The following is an 18024-nucleotide window of genomic DNA, read 5'->3' on the forward strand; positions in this document are numbered from 1 at the left end:
TATTAACATAAAATACTCATCTTCATTCTGATTAAGGCCTGTTTGTTTCGGCACAAAATATTTTATATCAGAAATACTTTTTGCTGAAAAGCATTTTCCGAAAAAAAGTGACTATTTTATGTTGTTTGTTTACAACCTTGAAAATGGTTTGAAATTTTTTTTTGGCATTTGATTCCTACAGAAAATGACCAAATATTCATATAATTTGAAGAGTTACAAAGAAGAGAGACGTCAAATAGGAGCAACTGAGGAAGAGTGTGAGAATAGAAGGTTTTTGAAGGTTGGATTGAAATCCACAAAAATTGTCTACCCATATTGCTTGCAATTTGAATAGATAATTGTGAGATTGCTTTTGTGGGGTCAACCTACTTGGGCAGGTGCTCTAGCAGCCCGAAACCTGCTCGAGTAGGTAGTCTCTATAAGAGGCTCTCTCACAATTGCCTACCCCTCGTGTGGAATAGTGGAAAGACACCAAAAAATGATTTATGTGAATGAGAAACATAAACAATTTTAAGCCTAGTAAGAGTATTCACATTGAGCTCTTCAAAATTTCTCCAAATTTAATTTTAAAAATGTATTTTTATTGATTTAGCTAGCCATTTTTTAGAATCACTAAACATCAAACTCTCTAAATTTTTCTCTACTTTAACCAAATATTCTACTTTATTCATGAAACCAACTTTTAGGTTCTTTGCTTTAAAAAATTACATCGGTTGAAAATTTGAAATGAAAGAAGTATGAAAGAGATAGAACATTCAAAAAGAAATAACATTTACTTTTTGGCTCTTTATATTTAAAGAGCATGAAAGCATGAAATTAAATTTAACATCAAGTAAGAGTTTGTTAAATGACATGTTTTGTAAGTTCTGTTAAGTTTTTTTGAAAAAAACCAAAAATAAAGAGCTATGTGAATGCTCTAAAGGTTATTTTTCTTAATCAACTAAAACAATTTCAAGTTTGATTAATATTTTATGTTAACAATCCAAAATATGAAAAAAAACTTTTTCCAAAATTTTTTTAGGCCGAAACAAATAGGGCGTAGTTTGAAACATGGATTTTATTTCACAAGCATATGTACTTAATTGCTACCTCTTCCACCAATAGAGGAGGGAGGTCAACCGGAATTTGAGGAATGAGAATGTTTTTTGTTGGAGATATGATATGTTTACAACTTTCATACAATTTTTGCACAACTCTAACAACTTCTTTAAGATCAACCATTGAATATTTAGAACCCACGTGAAAAAACAGATCCAATGGTTAATTTGAAAAAAAATTGTTAGTTGTGTCAAAAGTTGTGCAACAATCATTTCTCATTTTATTGTTTAGCTTATTATTGCCATTTGGCAAAAAGTATAAACACAATTGAATATTTGAATTAATGCATAATTAAATAAAACACGAGACTGAACAAGATCATAAATCAATATTAGCTTAGTAAACTTTTGAGAAAAATATTGTTTTTTTTTTTTTTTAAAATTAAAAAAAAAAAGATAAAAAAAATAAATTGATAATTGATTTGGTGGAGGTGGCATTTGAAAAGTGTTTTGTATGTAGGATCCACGAAAGCCTCTCTCTCTCTCTCTCTCTCTCTTTGAAAAATGTCTTCAGAGATGAGGCGATGATGTATCCTTGGCTCTAGTGGCACACAGCCACTGCCTTGGGGACTCAAGATCATCACCTGTAGTCGTTGGAACATGCCAACTACCCTTTTCTGACTCCTGTATTTACATCAACCAACATTAACTTCAATCACAAACGACAGTCGAACCAGTATAATCTTTGTTCTTAATAATCAGCTTAAATAAGTGATTAGCAAGAACAAGTGTCGATCATCTTACCTGTATTACAATTGAATAAGGGGGAGGCATGTGTAGAGCTGCTCCGCGCTGTGAAATCGACAGTCGAACCTGCAAATTATCGACAGAAAACAAGTTTCAATTTCTGGAAAAACAATAATCCAACACAATGACAAACTCATTCTGGGAAACTTGATTTGTGTCAGCCAAAAAACCAAGTTCATAGTTTGGGCAAAAAAACATATAACTTAAAAGGAAAATGTAACGAAAAGATTATCTAGGCCAAGTGCAAAAGTCCACTACATAAGTCTTCTTCACAAGGCATTGATGAATTTAGATTGACCTAGGCTTCCTGAGACAATTTACTGGCTTTTTTTTAATAGCTGTGGAAAACCATGTAAAGGAAAAGGGCCAACAACGCATCTTATAATGAGAGTGCTCTCTGCTCTCAGTTTCTTCAAAGGAAACAACTATCTCTGGATTATATTTATGTATGAGAAAATTGTAGTGTTCTCACAAAGGAACCAAAAGGCACAGGCAACCTACTAGACTCCACTAGACTCACAGCACCTTCATTAAGAAATTATCAGCCTGCCAAGTTCTTTAAGAAATTATTGGCTAGAGAACTTCCCCCAACCCCTTCTACTATTCTTCCATAAACCCACTCCATACGTTCCATGAGGCTCATTAGGACACCACCCACCCTACGAGCCACCAAATTTAGCATCTACCACAACTATACACCAAACCTCTCTCTCACGCACATAGCGCCATAACCATTTCCCCAAGAGAGTTCGATTGAACATCAGCAAGTTCCGAACCCCCAACCCTTTTTCAGAGATTGAAGAACAAACCTTGGACCAACTTACCATGTGATATTTGAACTCTTCACTTAGCCCACCCCATAGGATATCATGCTGAAACTTCTCAATACGGTTTGCAACACTAGTGAGAAGAGGAAAGAGGGACATGAAATACGTAGGTAAATTGGAAAGTGTACTCTTTATAAGGGTAACACTACCACCCTTAGATAAATACATCATTTTTCAACTAACCAAGCGACGCTCTATCTTCTCAACAAAGCCATTCCAAATATACTTAGCCTTATAGGAGGCCGCTAACAAAAGACTAAGATACTTCAAAGGCAGAGGGGAAACCCCACAACCCATAATACTTGCTAGCCCATCCACATCAACAACATCACCGAAGAGAGCTACTACTGACTTAGCCAAATTAACCTTCAAGCTCGAGGCAGCTTCAAAATATAAAAACAAGCACCGCAAATGTCGTAGATGATTTGGGTTTGCCCTACTGAAATTCAGAGTGCCATCCACAAACAAAAGATGAGAGATATTAATCCTTGTCCCCACCGAAAAGCCAGATAACAATCTTTTTTTTTTATAAGTAAGAAAACTTTATATATAAGCGTAAGGCGCCACTAAGTACAAAAAGCCAGATAACAATCTCCCACTCATTGCAGCAAAAATCATCCTACACAACGCCTCTATCACAATGACGAATAGCAGAGGGGATAGAGGGTCCCCTTGTCTCAAGCTGCATGAGCTACTAAAGAAGCCGGTAGGAGTGCCGTTCACCAAAATTGAGAACTGCACCGTAGAAATACAATGAGTTATCAAAGAGCACCACTTACCCTAAAAACCACACTTCCTCAGCATGTACATTAGGAAATCCCAATTAACATGATCATAGGCTTTCTCTAGGTCAACCTTACAGAGTGCCCTTGACTCCCTAGATCTTATTTTGTTATCAAGGCATTCATTGGCAATAAGAATAAGATCTAGAATATGCCTATCCCGAATAAATGCATTCTGCAACTTAGAGATAATCTTCTCCAACACCATCTTTAGCCTGTTTGGCAAAATCTTAGCAACAATTTTGTAAATGCCACTCACAAGGCTAATCGGACGAGAGTCTTTGGGATCAACCACCCCTGGAATCTTTGGAATGAGTGCGATAAATTAGCATTAAGGCTCCTTTTCAGACTTACCACCAGCATGGAAGTCACAAAAGACCATAATGTCTTCTTTTCGCACATCTTAACAAGCTTGGAAGAACGCCATAGAGAAACCATCATGGCCCCAACGCCTTGTCACCATTAATTGCTTTCACCACCTCCAACACCTCCCTTTCTTCAAATTCTCTCTCCATCCAAATAGACTCAGCCTCCCCAGTAGAATCAAAGGAAAGGCCATCCAACAAAGGCCGCCAACTAAATTGCTCGGTATACAACTCTTTATAAAATTGGACAATATGCTCGCTGATCTCCACTCTGTTAGAAGAAAGTGTGCCATCAATCAACAAGGAATCAATGGAGTTCTTCCTTCTATTGGAGTTGGCCACTTTGTGGAAAAACTTCATGCACTTATCACCCTCCCTTAACTACAACGCCCTTGATTTCTACCTCCAACTCACATCCTCCATGAGAGAGTATCTTTCTAACTCACTTAAAACTTATGCCTTCTTCATTCTCTCTTCGTGGTCTAACTTCTTCAATGATATCAAAAAGCGCAAACCTCTTCCAAAAGGATCTTTTTCTTTCTTCCTACATTGCCAAACACCTCCTCATTCCACTTCCTAAAAATAAACTTTCAAGGCCTTGAGCTTGTTGGCCGCAACAAAGTTCGGACAACCATGGAAGTGATAAGAGTCACACCACTGTTTTACCCTATCCACAAAACCTTCAAGACTTCAGCCACATGTTCTCAAGTTTTAAGTACCTTCTTCCCCTATGGAAGTCACCAAAATCAAGGAGAATCGGGAAATGATATGAGTATAGCCTAAGAAGCTTTCTCTGGGACAAACTTGAAAATTGAGCTTTCAAAGCCGAGGAAACAATAAATATTTCAATCTTGGACCAAGAGGGAGGCTCCCGATTATTCGACCAAGTAAAATGTAACACTTTGGTCCCATATTGAAAAGATATTAATAGCTCACATAGAGTGAGAGGTTTATAAAGATACTCATGGATGCTAAGTCCCCACATTTTCTAGTTACTAAGTGAAAACTGGGCTTTATAATGGATTATATGGAGACTCCAAATTGACTAGTTATTTTTGGGATGATAGCTTAGATGTAGCTATTGCTTTTCCTTGGGCCGTCACATAAAAGTACCATCGACAAGAGGGAGGTCTATCAAGCCCTAATAAAAAATGAAATCAGAGAACTCCATCATAGTTGGGCATAATTGAGCTACATTGGATATCTCACTAGGGAACCGAGTGACGTTACAATCACCCCCAATGCACCAAGATAAGTTCCACCTGAGCAAGCCAACTAGCTCATCCCAAAGAAGCCTTCTATCCTATCAGCATCAGGGCCGTAGACACTTGCAAAGGCCCAGTCAAACTGATCTTCAACGCTTCATTAGCAAATGATGATGCCTAGATGTCTTTTTCATTATGAGAGAGAGTTGCTGGTAGGAGGAAAAGATAGACGTGTAAACATTAGAAAAGAAATTTTTAAGTAAGCTAATCTTTCTGCGAACTAGAAGAGACCAATATCCTAGTAAAATTGAAGAAAATTACTGTCTTCTAGTCCTATATTATTTAATGCAGAAGAGAAAATAGGTAGAGAAGACACGGAAAGGTAAGAAACTGATATAACGTTGGGGGAGGAGAGAAATAAGAAAGATTTTACTAGGACACCTTTGATGGTTAAAGATGCAGAAAAAGTAGGATTTTTTTATTTATTTATTTTTTTTGAAAAGTAATTGCAATTTATAAAAATTGCAGAAAAAGTAGGATTATGTCCAACAAAATGTGCTGTTAACCCTGTCGTTTTACTTAAAGTTAGAAGAATTTATGAGTCAGGTTCAAGTTACACCTGATGTAACTATTTCTACATTACACCATCCAAGAACTATTAAATTGGATTAATGTTTTGCTTGACAGTCATCAATCCTGCCTTCCAGCACGCAATCAACATTGGACCAAGCACGAAAGAAAGGGTCTACTTAATTATATTTATGGATGGTGGTCTATGTATCTCCTCTGTTGATTAGTTAAAGTGACTTCCTTGTTTGTTTTGCTCTTTCTAGTTAGGTGGTTCCTTTTGTATACTTCTTGTTTACTTAAGGGCGCCTTATGCTTTCAATGAGATTGGTTTATTAGTTATAAAAAAAAAAAAAAAAAAAAATTACATTGCTACTAGTTGATTAGTTTTTCTCTTTCTACTTAACATGCATACCAACTTTCATATTAATCGGATGCCATTTACCATCTAATCCATGCATTCACTTTTCTTTTTTGTATAGTTTTAAACGATAAATATAAAATTGCGCCTTCTGTAGATGAGGTAGTTTTTAATCTCCAATCATATTGATATTTTGCATGCATAAAAGATATGGGGTGACAATGTGATCAAATAGGGGATTTATCAAAATGGTAATTCAACAAAAAGTTAATTAGAGGTGTAACATTTAAAATTTCTTAATAATAACTCAAGACCAAATAAGCCCACACTCAGGTTGGTTTGGCTTTAGGGTGTTTGTCCAATATGTATGTATGCAAGCAAACATTTTGGTTTGCGCTATTATTAGAAAATTTTGGAAATGGCTCAAAATTGGTCCGTATGTGAATAAACTAAGCCTAAATAATTCCCTAATCAAACCAAGCCAAGCTGTTCATTAACAGCTTCGTTATTTAGCCCCTCATACATAGGTAGATGGTATGTAAAATTTCTTAACTGCAGGATATTGAGCATGCTATGAAAATTAGTCCAGCCATTTTTCTTCAATTGACCTTACATAGTATGTTTCCTTAAAAACACGATATTGGGTAGTAGGGGTGTGCAAATACCTGTTGACCTACACCGCCCTGATCCGACCTGCACAGGCCGGTTTTCACGTTATTCTTTTGCGGGCACAGTTTGAGTTTTTATCAAACCGTGCAGGGCGGGACGGGTCTCGGGTAGGGTGGTTAAAAATCCCCGGGTCCCCGCCTCACCCCGCAACGCAATAAGAACAAAAAACCCTAACCCCCCCACCCCGCTGTTCAGTTTCTAGGTTCTTCTTCGTCTCTCTTCTCCCCTGCTCTCCTTTCTTTCTAGTTTCTTCCTTCGTTTTCTAGGTTCTTTGTCTCTCTTCTTCCCTTCTCTTCTTTCTTTCTAGTTTCTTCCCCTCTCTTCTTCGAGTTCTTTCCCTGCGCCGGCAACTCTACAACTCAGATCTCCTATCTGACTCCGTCTCTCTGCCCTCGCAACCATGGTCTCTCCCTCTCCCTCTCTGGTTTTATTTTTGCTGGCTTTCAACTTGTACCCGTGTTTAGGGGCAGGAGGTTGGAGTGAAGTCGTGAAGAGAGAAGTGACGGTGGAGCGGAAGAACGACCACCGCGATTGCTCTCCACCACAGCGCACAGATCACAACTTACGGCCAAGCTCGCACACCCACAAGGGCCACGACACACGGCCATCGACAGCACAGCCCCAGGAGGCACGCACGACACAGTAAGGTATTTTCGTTTCTCTTGAATCTTGATCTTTCTTTCATTTGAAACACATAGATTTGGCCTGAATCAGGGATACCCACACAACCCCCGCCCCCACACAACCCCACCCCGCACAAACCGCAACCATGCGGATACACTGTTTACCCCTGCAGCCACGGGTTCTGGTTTACACAACCCACAGGGGTGCAGGGCGGGGGCAAAAAGGGTGAAAAAAATCCGCCCCTCCTCGCCCCGCCCCTCCCCATGCTCACCCCTATTGGGTAGTAGAGGATCAGCCTTAATTCACTAGCTGGACAACAAAATCAAGAGAGGCCTCCAACGAACTAAATTAATAGAATGAGTTCAACTATGTGATACCATAGATTGTGAAAGATAAGTTGTACACTAGGTGAGTGAATTATAAAGGCGTGCATGTGAAAATTCCACGTTGGTTGTGTACAATGTGAACTAGACTACATAAGTGATTCTAGAGAGCTCAAGCTGTAACTTTGATTAGTTCTTTTAAGATATAGTGCAAAAGTAGCTAGAGCTTCCTCGGGTCTTAATAAATGTAATTAGAGCCAACATAGTAATGTCATGTAATACTGGAGCACTACAACACGACGTAAGTATTGACAAGGACGTCAAGAATTGAGCAGGAAAGATTGCGATACCCCAAATTGTGAAAGTTAAGTCCCACAAAAAGTGGATGGAAAATGAAAACGTGTACGTGTAAGTCCTAAATTGGTTGTGTATTAGGAGAGACTAGGCTATAAGTGACTTTAGGAAGCGCCATTAAATATAGCTAGCACTTCCTTGGGTCGTAATAAACTATGAGCCCCTAGGCCTTGCCTTAGTAAAGGAGTGGAGTTGGGTGAAGTTGGTATATGCATCGAGTTCAATTCTTGCAAAACAATAATGAGAGAGTTCAACCATGTAGACTATTTTTTTTTCTTTATTTATTTTTTATGTTCAGACCTAACAAAACAAAATTTCCATTTAATATAAGGTTGATCAAATCATATAATTATGAAATAACATAAGCCGTATTTCTCTCCATTCTACAGGAAATGTGGCCTATAGACTCTTATGCATCAATTGACGACTTACAAACACAAGAAGTGGTAACAAACATGGGAACCATCCAATCTCCAAAGTATTGCTGATTTCAACAATATATAGTCCATGCCTGGTATCCTGCAAAGTTAAGGGCGTATTTGGTTCATAGTTTATAACATAGGCAGTAGATGAGTTGAGCGAGCCTAGTACTAGTGTGTTCAAGTGCAGCTCTTATCACTAATACTGAACCCAAGCTCAAGTCAAGCTTCAAGAGATCCGTTTGAGGTCAGCCAAGGAGAATGCTGTCATGCGCTGCTTGTCTATTTGATGAGTGAAGCTCACGCCCGAGTCTGGAATCCAGCTCAATCTATGGCAGTCTAAACAATCTACGAAAAATCCTCAAAACCCCATTTATTTCTTGGCATCTAAATAGCTTAACTTTTATTTTTTGACACTCTTGGAAATTAATACAAACAAGAGAGAGAGAAGTGGAGGGAGGGGAGAGACCTAAAATTCAATATATGGCAGTCTAGACAATCTACGAAAATCCTAAAAACCCCATTTATTTCTTGGCATTTAAATAGCTTAACATTTTTCTTTTTGATACTCTTGGAACTTGAGGCAAATAAGAGAGAGAAATGGCGGGAGGGGAGGGCCCAAAAATTCCTACCTAGAAATCCTATCAAACCAACCCTTACATATATCTAAGGAAGATCCATAAGTCTAACTAGTTTCAAAACTGCTTACCTGAGACTCTGCATGGCAAAGGAGCCATGAACAACAACTATATAGCAACAATAAAAAAAGTGGGATTGGAGAGAGAGAGAGAGAGAGAGAGAGAGAGGTTTATGTTTTGGTAATTAAAAGGCTTAGCTGGCCATGGATTTCTGTCTATCTAACAACTTGAATCTTGTTCACATGGGAGGTTGATGATCATATGACTAATAACCATATATAGAGAAAAGTTCACAAGCTTTCAATTGTGCCGCACTACTTCAGCCTCGGGCTCATTTCTTAAATGAGCTAAATTTAGGCTCGAGTGGGTTCATTACATGAGCCAAGCTGAGATGCTAAACGGTCCAAGCCCAACCAGCTCACGAGAGGCTCAGCTCATTTGCAGCCCTATTCTAAAAAAGCATGTTCATTTTTGAAAATCATCATTGTAACGTATGTATATATAATTAAACATGATTATCTAAAACAGCATGCTCTTCTCTTGCCTTGTTTATCTTAGAAAACGTAAGTAAACTAAAAAGCAGGCCTTTTCCATCATAAAATTATTCTTTATCTTTTGCTTAACAAAATGGAGAGATGCATTTAAAACCTGCACCAAACATAGATAAGAAGTAGGATAATAAATAATCAATCACAGCCTTAGTTGGGCTTGCACATGAATGTTTCCGTACAGAAGAGTATCTTAGATTATGGCAAAACTATATGTAAGCAAATGCAAATAGGGATGTACCTGATGCTTTTCCTTCCATCTTGGAAAAAAGCTAGTGCCTAGCAGTTGGAACAAGTGGTCCCTCATCTCATCATTTGTCACCAGTAAACACTTACAACTAACAGCAGCATATAACCAGTACCTGTAAAAAACAAGGGAACAAATTTTTAAAAGAAGTTAGCTCAGGATGGTCATAATCAAGCTATAAATTTTGCAGCAGTTTTTAATTTTAAAATGATTTTCAATATTAAATAAGAGCTCATTTAATTAAAAATCAAAGATCAAGTTCAGCAGGGTTAGTCAAAGAGAATTTTTGTGCATAACATCAGAAAAAAAAAGAAAAAAAAATGTGTTGAGACAACATTCATAAGCAAAACATATAATATTTTGTTAGCCACCACAATCTAACGCATTTACATTTCAATTTACTGAATATATGCAAACATACCAATCATCATTTGAACCAGAAGGAGTAGCATAAAGTGCACCAGACTTTTTCCAACTCTCTAACAACTTCTTGTTATTAGGGTGCTGAGCAGGACCACCAGTTACACGATTTTTATGCAAGATAATAAGGGGCAATCTGTTCGAAGGACTCATTTGACGTAGTTGTTTTACAACAGTATTAAGCTACAACCAAAAGAAATCAATAAGCACCCAATTCATAGATTTTGCTTTGAAGGACTCGAAAGATAAGAGTGGCATAAAGCTTATTCTAAGCATCTCACTCACCTGGAAAAAGCTGAAACTACGTTGGTTGATAAGACTCACATTGGCACCATCTACAACTGCCTCAAATGGACCATGTTGCTGAAGCCACTCCTGAATGAGTTCACCTTCTAAATCAATCAAGATGCTACTGATGATCATTCTATGTAATTACTTGTCGAAGCATACAGAAATAGCAAAGTACTGGAACAGTTCATATAATATAAGAGAATACACTAATATATGCATATGAAGCAAATCAAAAACTAGATAAAAAGTTATAATAGCAATATGCAAGACACAAAAACTTTCCTGGTTCTAGAACCACAGCAACAAATAAAAAGCACGTCGGAGAAAAACAAGGAAGACATTCTTCGCACCTGGAACCGAACAAAATCAGCCCTGACCTCCCTTTGGCAAGCCAAGTTGGTTAATGAGGAAGCAAAATCTTGGGTCTCCTTCGGCTCAATATCTATACAAACAAGCCTGTCGCCGCACGAACCACAAACGCCGGTCTCATCCATGTGAGTCCGGGTCAGCCTCCAATCCCCACTGCCCAGCCACCCTTGGCCATGCCACCCTCCACCTCCCCTTACAATTCCTTCCCTCACCTTACTCACATCCCAAGCCTCCTCCCCCAATTTCGCCGCGTCTTCACATTTAAACCAATCCTCAACAATCCCAGCAGTTGACTCCGAGACCTGCCTCACCGTGGCCCGCAACCGGTGCATTATCTCATACACCTCGTCTGCCCTCCTCGCATCGACGCTAACTTTGAGAATGGCAGAAAGCTCAGCCTCCTCAGCCACCACCCCGGACGCAACCATGTCCGCATCGACTGCATAAGCTCTATCCGCCATCCCCTTCTCGCAGAACCCAAACAAAGCCGGCCCATAAGACCTCAACTTGGGCGCAATACCAAACCCCTTCATCTGCCGAACCAAATCAAAAGCCATTTCTGGGTCTTCCTTGGCAGCAGCCATTCTCGCAGCGCTCGTAAACGTGGCCTCATTGGGCACGATATTATCCGTCACCATCTGCCGAAAGATCTCGAAACCCTTCTCCAAACCCAAACCCCCATCCGAAGAAGCGCACAAATAGAGCAACACATTGTAGTGGTGTTGGCTGAGCGGGACCCCATTTCCCCGTGCCTCGTCGTAAAGACGCAGCGCTTCAACCAAGTCTCCGCACTTTGAACACATGTCTAGCTTGTGTCTAAGCACTCCCTCCGGCGATTCTCGCCTTGCTTTTCTCTTGGCTCTGCTGAAAAGGGCTGTATCGGCAGGCAATGAAGCGGAGGAACCATGAATCGGTGAAGTGGCGGTGGCCGGGAGAGTGGACAGGCGCATCTTGTTGACGGACAAGCAAGGGAAACATTCATTGCTGGGTATTGGTTTGGTGAACAAACAGGTGGATGCCTGATAGCGGAGAAGTGGGCGGCGAGTGTTGCAGTGGGCGGCGAGTGGGAATTTGGTGAAGAAGAAGAAGAAGGAGAAGAGGGAAGAGGGTCTGGCGAGTGAGGGTACAGCTACAAGAGAACGACCGGGTAGCATCACTGTCCCTCACAAAAACGCACCAAATCCTGTACTGGTGGATGCGATTCTCCATTTACTTAGCATCATGTGCGAAGTAAAAATCGATTTTTAAAACCCCTAATCCAATTATCCAAACACGGCTCAGAATAAGCGCACCCAGACAACAGAATCGTGTTTTGTGGAAGAAAAAAAAAGATAACAAGATAAAAAAAAGAAGAAGTTAAATAACTCAAAGGTAAAGCCGTGAAGGTAACCGTTGTTACGTCCTAAATTAAAACATTGGATTCAAAAAGCGTCACGGTGGTATTTGTCTTCGATGGATATTTTCAGTTAAAACTTCCGTCTATATTTTGAATGAACCTTAAAATGTCAATACCTATCTCGATTGCCACGTGGCCATGTATCACATATGATACTTATGCTTTCAATGCAACGTATAATGAGAAAAATAATAAAAAAGAGTAATGTTTTGTGCACAACATTTATACACATTTTGTACAACAAAATTGATGCGGAAATGATTTTTACTTTCTTTTTTTTTTTCTTCGTGAAAGTGAAAAAAAGTATGTACAATTATTGTGAAAATCATTTCCACATCAGTTTTATTGTACAAAGTGTGTACAATTGTTGTACATGAAACATTACTCATAAAAAAATACCTTAATTTTTTTTTTTTTTTTTAAAAAAAATTATTAAAAAAATATCTTTTTTTTTTAACAAAAAAAAAATTGTGGTCAGCCATCTCATGTTGGCCAGGGGGTGGCTCGAGTCACCCCCTATGGCCAGCCACCCGCAAGGGCAAAATGGGGGTAGCCGGAAAAGAAAAAATTCATTCTTTTTTTTAAAAAAAAAAAGAAAAAGAAAAAAAGATTAAGGTTTTATTATTATTATTCTTATTTTTCTTATCTTACGTGACCTTGAAAGCATCTTGGTTCAAGTAATGTCTTTAGCTAGAAGAACAAGGTTTTGCAAGATTTTTTATGCTAATATGTGACTCTCGAAAATTTTTAACTATGTTAAAAAATTGACATAAAAGAACATGTGAAGAGGTATTGTCATCGAAGCTAAGGGAAATTACTTAAAAAAAGAAGAAGAAAAGAGGCATAATCTAATGTTCACAACATATAAGATAAAAGCCTCCATTTAAGTAGTATTTTTACTATTTTGAAAGAATTTATTAGTTTAAAAGAGATAAGTATGAAATATTGGAGTGCTAAATGTAAATCATCATACTATTCATTTATGCAAAGAGATTATAAATGATGAAAGTTGCAAATGGAAGTGACTTGTGAGATATGCATCTATGCTAAAAGAGAACTAATAAAGAATAATCAAATAAATCATTACAACTAAGAAAAGAGACATTTAAAACAATAAATAACTAACATAAAAAGAAAATAAAAAATTACGGTTTAGCCCTTCAAATTGTTAATCGTTTTGTAAGCAACTCTAAGAACTACCAACGTTTGGACTCTGACCTTTCAAACTACCAAAATATTTCAAAAATGCCAATTTTGTCGAAATATGCCTATAATACTCCTGTAACATGTTATTTTTCAATTAAAAAAAAATAAAAAAACTAAATGAAAAAAAAGAAGGAAAATTACACGTTTTTGTGTTCGATTTTTTGAAATCTAAATTCAACTATAATTAATTGCACAAATTCGGAGAAAAAATAAAGTTAAAAAATTAAAAAACTAAAAAAAATTAAAAATTAAAAAATTATTTTTTATTTTTAAAAAGAAAAGAAAAATGGGTGTTTGGGTGGCTGCCAGTGGCATTATATATAATTCATAATCTATAAAATAAAAGTGGCAACCTTCTTTTCTATTATTAAAGAAAAGATTAACAAGACAATGTTTACCTCCATCCTGAGCTTGCTCAACAATGTTGTGTGCTAAATTGGTATAATGTTTCAATGGCTGGATTTTCTCTAAATAAATCTTAAAGATATTAAGGTTTATTCAATAATTGTATTTTTCAGCAAAAGAAACTACAAGAAGAAGCTTATGTAGTGACGCAGAACATGTTGTAGTGACTCAAAGACCGAATTTAGACCCCATTGCAGCGTAATAAACAAAGAAAGGCTGTAGTTTATAAATTTAAACTAAAATGCTGCAGTGAATATATAAATAATAAATATATCAAACCAACAAATGAAAAATCATCGACACATATTTTTGTTGACGAATAGAAAAACCATAACACCAAGAACAAATTTTTTAGGGGTAGTCAAACTTAAGATTCTACTACAAATAATAATAAAAGTACAGAACACACTTATAACCCTTTGTAACGTTCTAGACTCCTTGCGCAGATAAGCTCCTCACTAGGCTCCAGCTTTCTGCTGGTCACACTTCTCATAGAATCATTCTTGACCTACCGGTAGACTTCGTTGATGAACAATGTGAAGCAACAACACCATTGTTTGATCTCCACTTCAAGAGTCTTCAACACATGAACAAAACTCTTGGCACAAACCTCAAGATCCTTGTGTATCAACACAACAAGGAATTAGGACAAGTTTCTCTACTCCCTCTTTGAAGCTATGAAATTTTGTGTGTGAGAGATACCGAAAATAGAAGCAAGATAGGCCTTTTAAAGACAGAAAATTGTGTTTATGCATGGCGCTGTTTGGATGGGTTATTTTCATGTCTGGACATGACTAAGGTTTCATGCCCAAGTCGCCTTCCAAGTTCGAACAAGTGTCCTTCATCTCCGGACACTATTCTTCCAAAATTTTCATGTCTGTAGGTCTGTCCGCATAGCTCAGGGAACATGTACTCCCTTGCCTGCCTTATGTCCACACATCACTGCTAGTGATTCTTACATACCTTTGCATATTCGCAAGCATGTCCAGATAGTTCAAAGAACACTTACTACTTGAAGCTACTCATGTCTGGACATCTCTATCCATGTCTGGACATTGATCTTCCAAAATGACCATTTCCGGACACAATAGGAAACATATAGTCTCTCGAATGCACCATGTCTAGACAACATTGTTTGTGTCCACACATCCATTGCTGTACTTGTCTTCTTGAAGCAGTTTTCACCATCTTCACTTGTAGACCTAAGTACACAACTACCCAATCTTCAAAATAATAAAAACAAAGTTTTGGACATCGAATAAGCCAAGACAAAAACCTAATAAACTTCCCATTTGACCAATTAGCGACAAAACTCTTACAAATGCATGAGTTACATTGTTTGCTCCCAAGAAACAAATCATAACCTATCAAACAACAAGTAGATTGGTCCTTGTTCCTGAATGACACACTCAAATAAACTCATTACACGCATAGACGATACAAAAGATATTGAATAAATTCTAGAATTTTAAATTCAAAACTCATAATCATCAATTTCAATATTACCATTCCCAAAAAAAAAAAAAAAATGATGACCAAATATATCAAGATAGATCAGATATCAACCAACATTAATACTTGATATATCATTAAAACATCCAGTTTTGCAAATTGGATCCCGAATATTCTTCCTCCTTTTTGTCACCAAATGACAAAGGGTCATACATCACACAAAAGAATGGCTAAACCCCAAGTTAACTCAAGCATATATGTAACGCCCTGGGAATTAACTAGATTAATAGTTAACTTGGTGTGCCTCCCTCCCTAGATCTATTTACTACGTAAATAAGCCCAATGAGATTTCTTACCTATTAACTATGTATAAAATACACATACAGCGGAATTTAAATACACATTACAAGATAGCTGTCTAAAATATAACAAATCCTTAAATACTCTTAAAACATCAATAAGTAGTATAAATCTCCCAAAATAACATAAAGGAAATAAACTAGATCTTAAGTCTCAAGGTCCAATCCAAGAGATCTCCTTTGAAGTTGAACAAGATTCAATAAATATAAGATCTTGATGAGCTCGCTACGTGTATCTCCATCACCAACCAACATGAGCTACAACCAAACATGATCTAGCTCCTCAAAGATGATTTTGACTATAGGTGGAAACAAAATCAAGTGTAAGTTCACGAATTAGTGAGTCAATAACATGTGGAAGACAATTATATATTTGTGAACTCATGGTTTAATAAAAATGTTTTCCAATTTAAAATGAATCGTCGTTTGAGGTAGTTGATAACAAGTAGGAATAAGAATGCAATGCACTATAAATATACATACATAATAAGCATTAATATTACAGTCAAAGCTCAACTCCATATGGTCTATTGAAGCCTTTAACCCATTCTTGGTGGGTTTGCACATTCTTGTAAGAACCTTTGGTACAACACTGGTGCTCCAACACGTACAATAGCAGCCATCATTTAACAGCCCGACCGGTTCCGAACTGGGGTGGCCCACGTTGCTAACAATGCCTTGCGGTTGTGACCACCATGCGTACATGGCTACACTGGTTACTTATCTGACCCATTAGATCCAATGGCAATCAACATAAATAAAACTGGACTATAGGGCCTTGCTCATATAATATGGCCCATGACTCTGTTGGGATCAACATGTGCAACAAGTGCTTAGCGGAATAGGATCCCAGGACCATTAGTACTTCAAAGAAAATAGGCTAAGTCATGCAAGACTCCTTAGGGTATTGAAGATACCTTTAAGTCTTGTATTCGATAACTAAAGATAACTAAGTGAGTGAGCTCTCAAACTCTAGAGAATTTTGCTCTAAAAAATTCTGATTCTTGCAATTGTTACTTGTGTAACTTGTGTTGTTGAGACCTCTATTTATAGGCTTAGATACCTTAGAGTCATAGGAAAACCTAATCCCATTAGAGTTAGGATGAGAGAAAAGGTAATCCTAGTGATACTAGGAGTAGGCTAAGGAGCACATGTTAGGCCTACACTTATATTTGGTCAATGTTTGTATAGTTGTAAATTTTTAAGTTTCGTATTATACTTGCATATACTTAATCAACCACGCATTTTAGGTATAGTTTGGAGTCTTGGATTATTATTTTCTTAGATGAGAGAGGCTATATACCACATCAATAGCTCACTTTTATCCCATTATTCTGAGGGCTGACGTGACATGATATAACAGCTTTTGTTAAAATGAAAAGAAAAGAAATACTAAATACTACACCTTATTTCTCTAAGCTAATGTAGCACTGGTTAAAAAAAATCTAATAGTTGCTAGACCTTGCTATGTCAGCATAATGAGATAAATGTGTGATGTATGACATTATGCTTTTTTAGATTGAGTAATGCTTAGAAAATACTTTTTTATTCCACAAATATTTCATAATGCTAACATGACAGTCCTAACCAACACTTGGATCAATCTTTATTTTTTTTAAAAAAATTTAAGGGTTAGGTGAGATTGCCATATTAACATTATGAGATAAAAATGTGAGTTATAACATTTATTTTTAGATTTGAGAAACTAGAAACCACATTTTTATCCTATAACTACCTCACAATGTTGATGTGGTAGTCCCAACAAACTCTTGAATTTTTTTTTTCTTAATAAGGATTGTTCCAAAGGTTAGTTTGGACTATCATGTCAACATTGTGCGATAATTGTAAGATAAAAATGTGATTTCTAGCATTACTTTTAAGATTTTAATCATTGTTTTCAAATTAAATAATTAAAAAATAACATATTAATATTTATTACTTTTATCGTTCACTTTAAATTCAGATAAATAATAGTTAAATTTTGAGAAAATATACTTCTAAGCAAAATACAGCCGTCCAGTTCAGCTAAAGCCCAACGGCCCCCAAAACCGACCGTTATTACCGGCAATTTTCCCTCCCTTCCTTTCGACCTCTCTCTCTGTTTCAAGTAAAAGCACCGATTTTCTCGTAGACAATGTCCGTCCCAAATCTCTCCAAAACTCTGCGATTCTCTGTAATTCGGCTCGGCTATCCCTCTCTCTTCTTCTTCTACTTCTTCAATTGTTTCCTTCACAATCACCGATTTCTAGGGTTTCTCTTCCAATGCGGTTCGCTTAGGCACAATTCGATCTCCATCATAACCAGGTTTTTCTCTCTCCCTTCGCTTTCTAAGAAAATCGCAAAACGAGTTATT

The 18024-nt window shown here is 37.2% G+C and overlaps 1 protein-coding gene across 1 annotated transcript; it reads right to left on the reverse strand.

The window, feature by feature from the left end:
* Nucleotides 1-1407: 1407 nt before the first annotated feature.
* Nucleotides 1408-12103, reverse strand: LOC133871765 (proteinaceous RNase P 1, chloroplastic/mitochondrial-like). The gene is made up of 6 exons (XM_062309183.1): nucleotides 10835-12103; nucleotides 10479-10568; nucleotides 10195-10376; nucleotides 9768-9888; nucleotides 1842-1910; nucleotides 1408-1721 (listed from the first exon to the last, which is right to left on the reverse strand). Exons 1-6 carry the CDS (start codon nucleotides 12005-12007, stop codon nucleotides 1608-1610), a joined length of 1749 nt encoding a protein of 582 aa, XP_062165167.1. The 5' UTR covers nucleotides 12008-12103; the 3' UTR covers nucleotides 1408-1607.
* Nucleotides 12104-18024: the final 5921 nt, after the last annotated feature.

Source organism: Alnus glutinosa, chromosome 6, assembly GCF_958979055.1.
Source record: "Alnus glutinosa chromosome 6, dhAlnGlut1.1, whole genome shotgun sequence".
NCBI classification, from domain to species: Eukaryota; Viridiplantae; Streptophyta; class Magnoliopsida; order Fagales; family Betulaceae; genus Alnus; species Alnus glutinosa.

What these genes read in the sequence shown, in the direction of transcription:
- LOC133871765 (XM_062309183.1), bottom strand. Translation starts at nt 12,007, where the DNA reads ATGCTACCCGGTCGTTCTCTTGTAGCTGTACCCTCACTCGCCAGACCC. An exon ending in GATGGAAGGAAAAGCATCAG is followed by an intron (nt 1,911 to 9,767) that starts GTACATCCCTAT and finishes GATAATTTGCAG; the next exon opens with GTTCGACTGTCGATTTCACA. An exon ending in CTTATTCAATTGTAATACAG is followed by an intron (nt 1,722 to 1,841) that starts GTAAGATGATCG and finishes ATGTAAATACAG; the next exon opens with GAGTCAGAAAAGGGTAGTTG.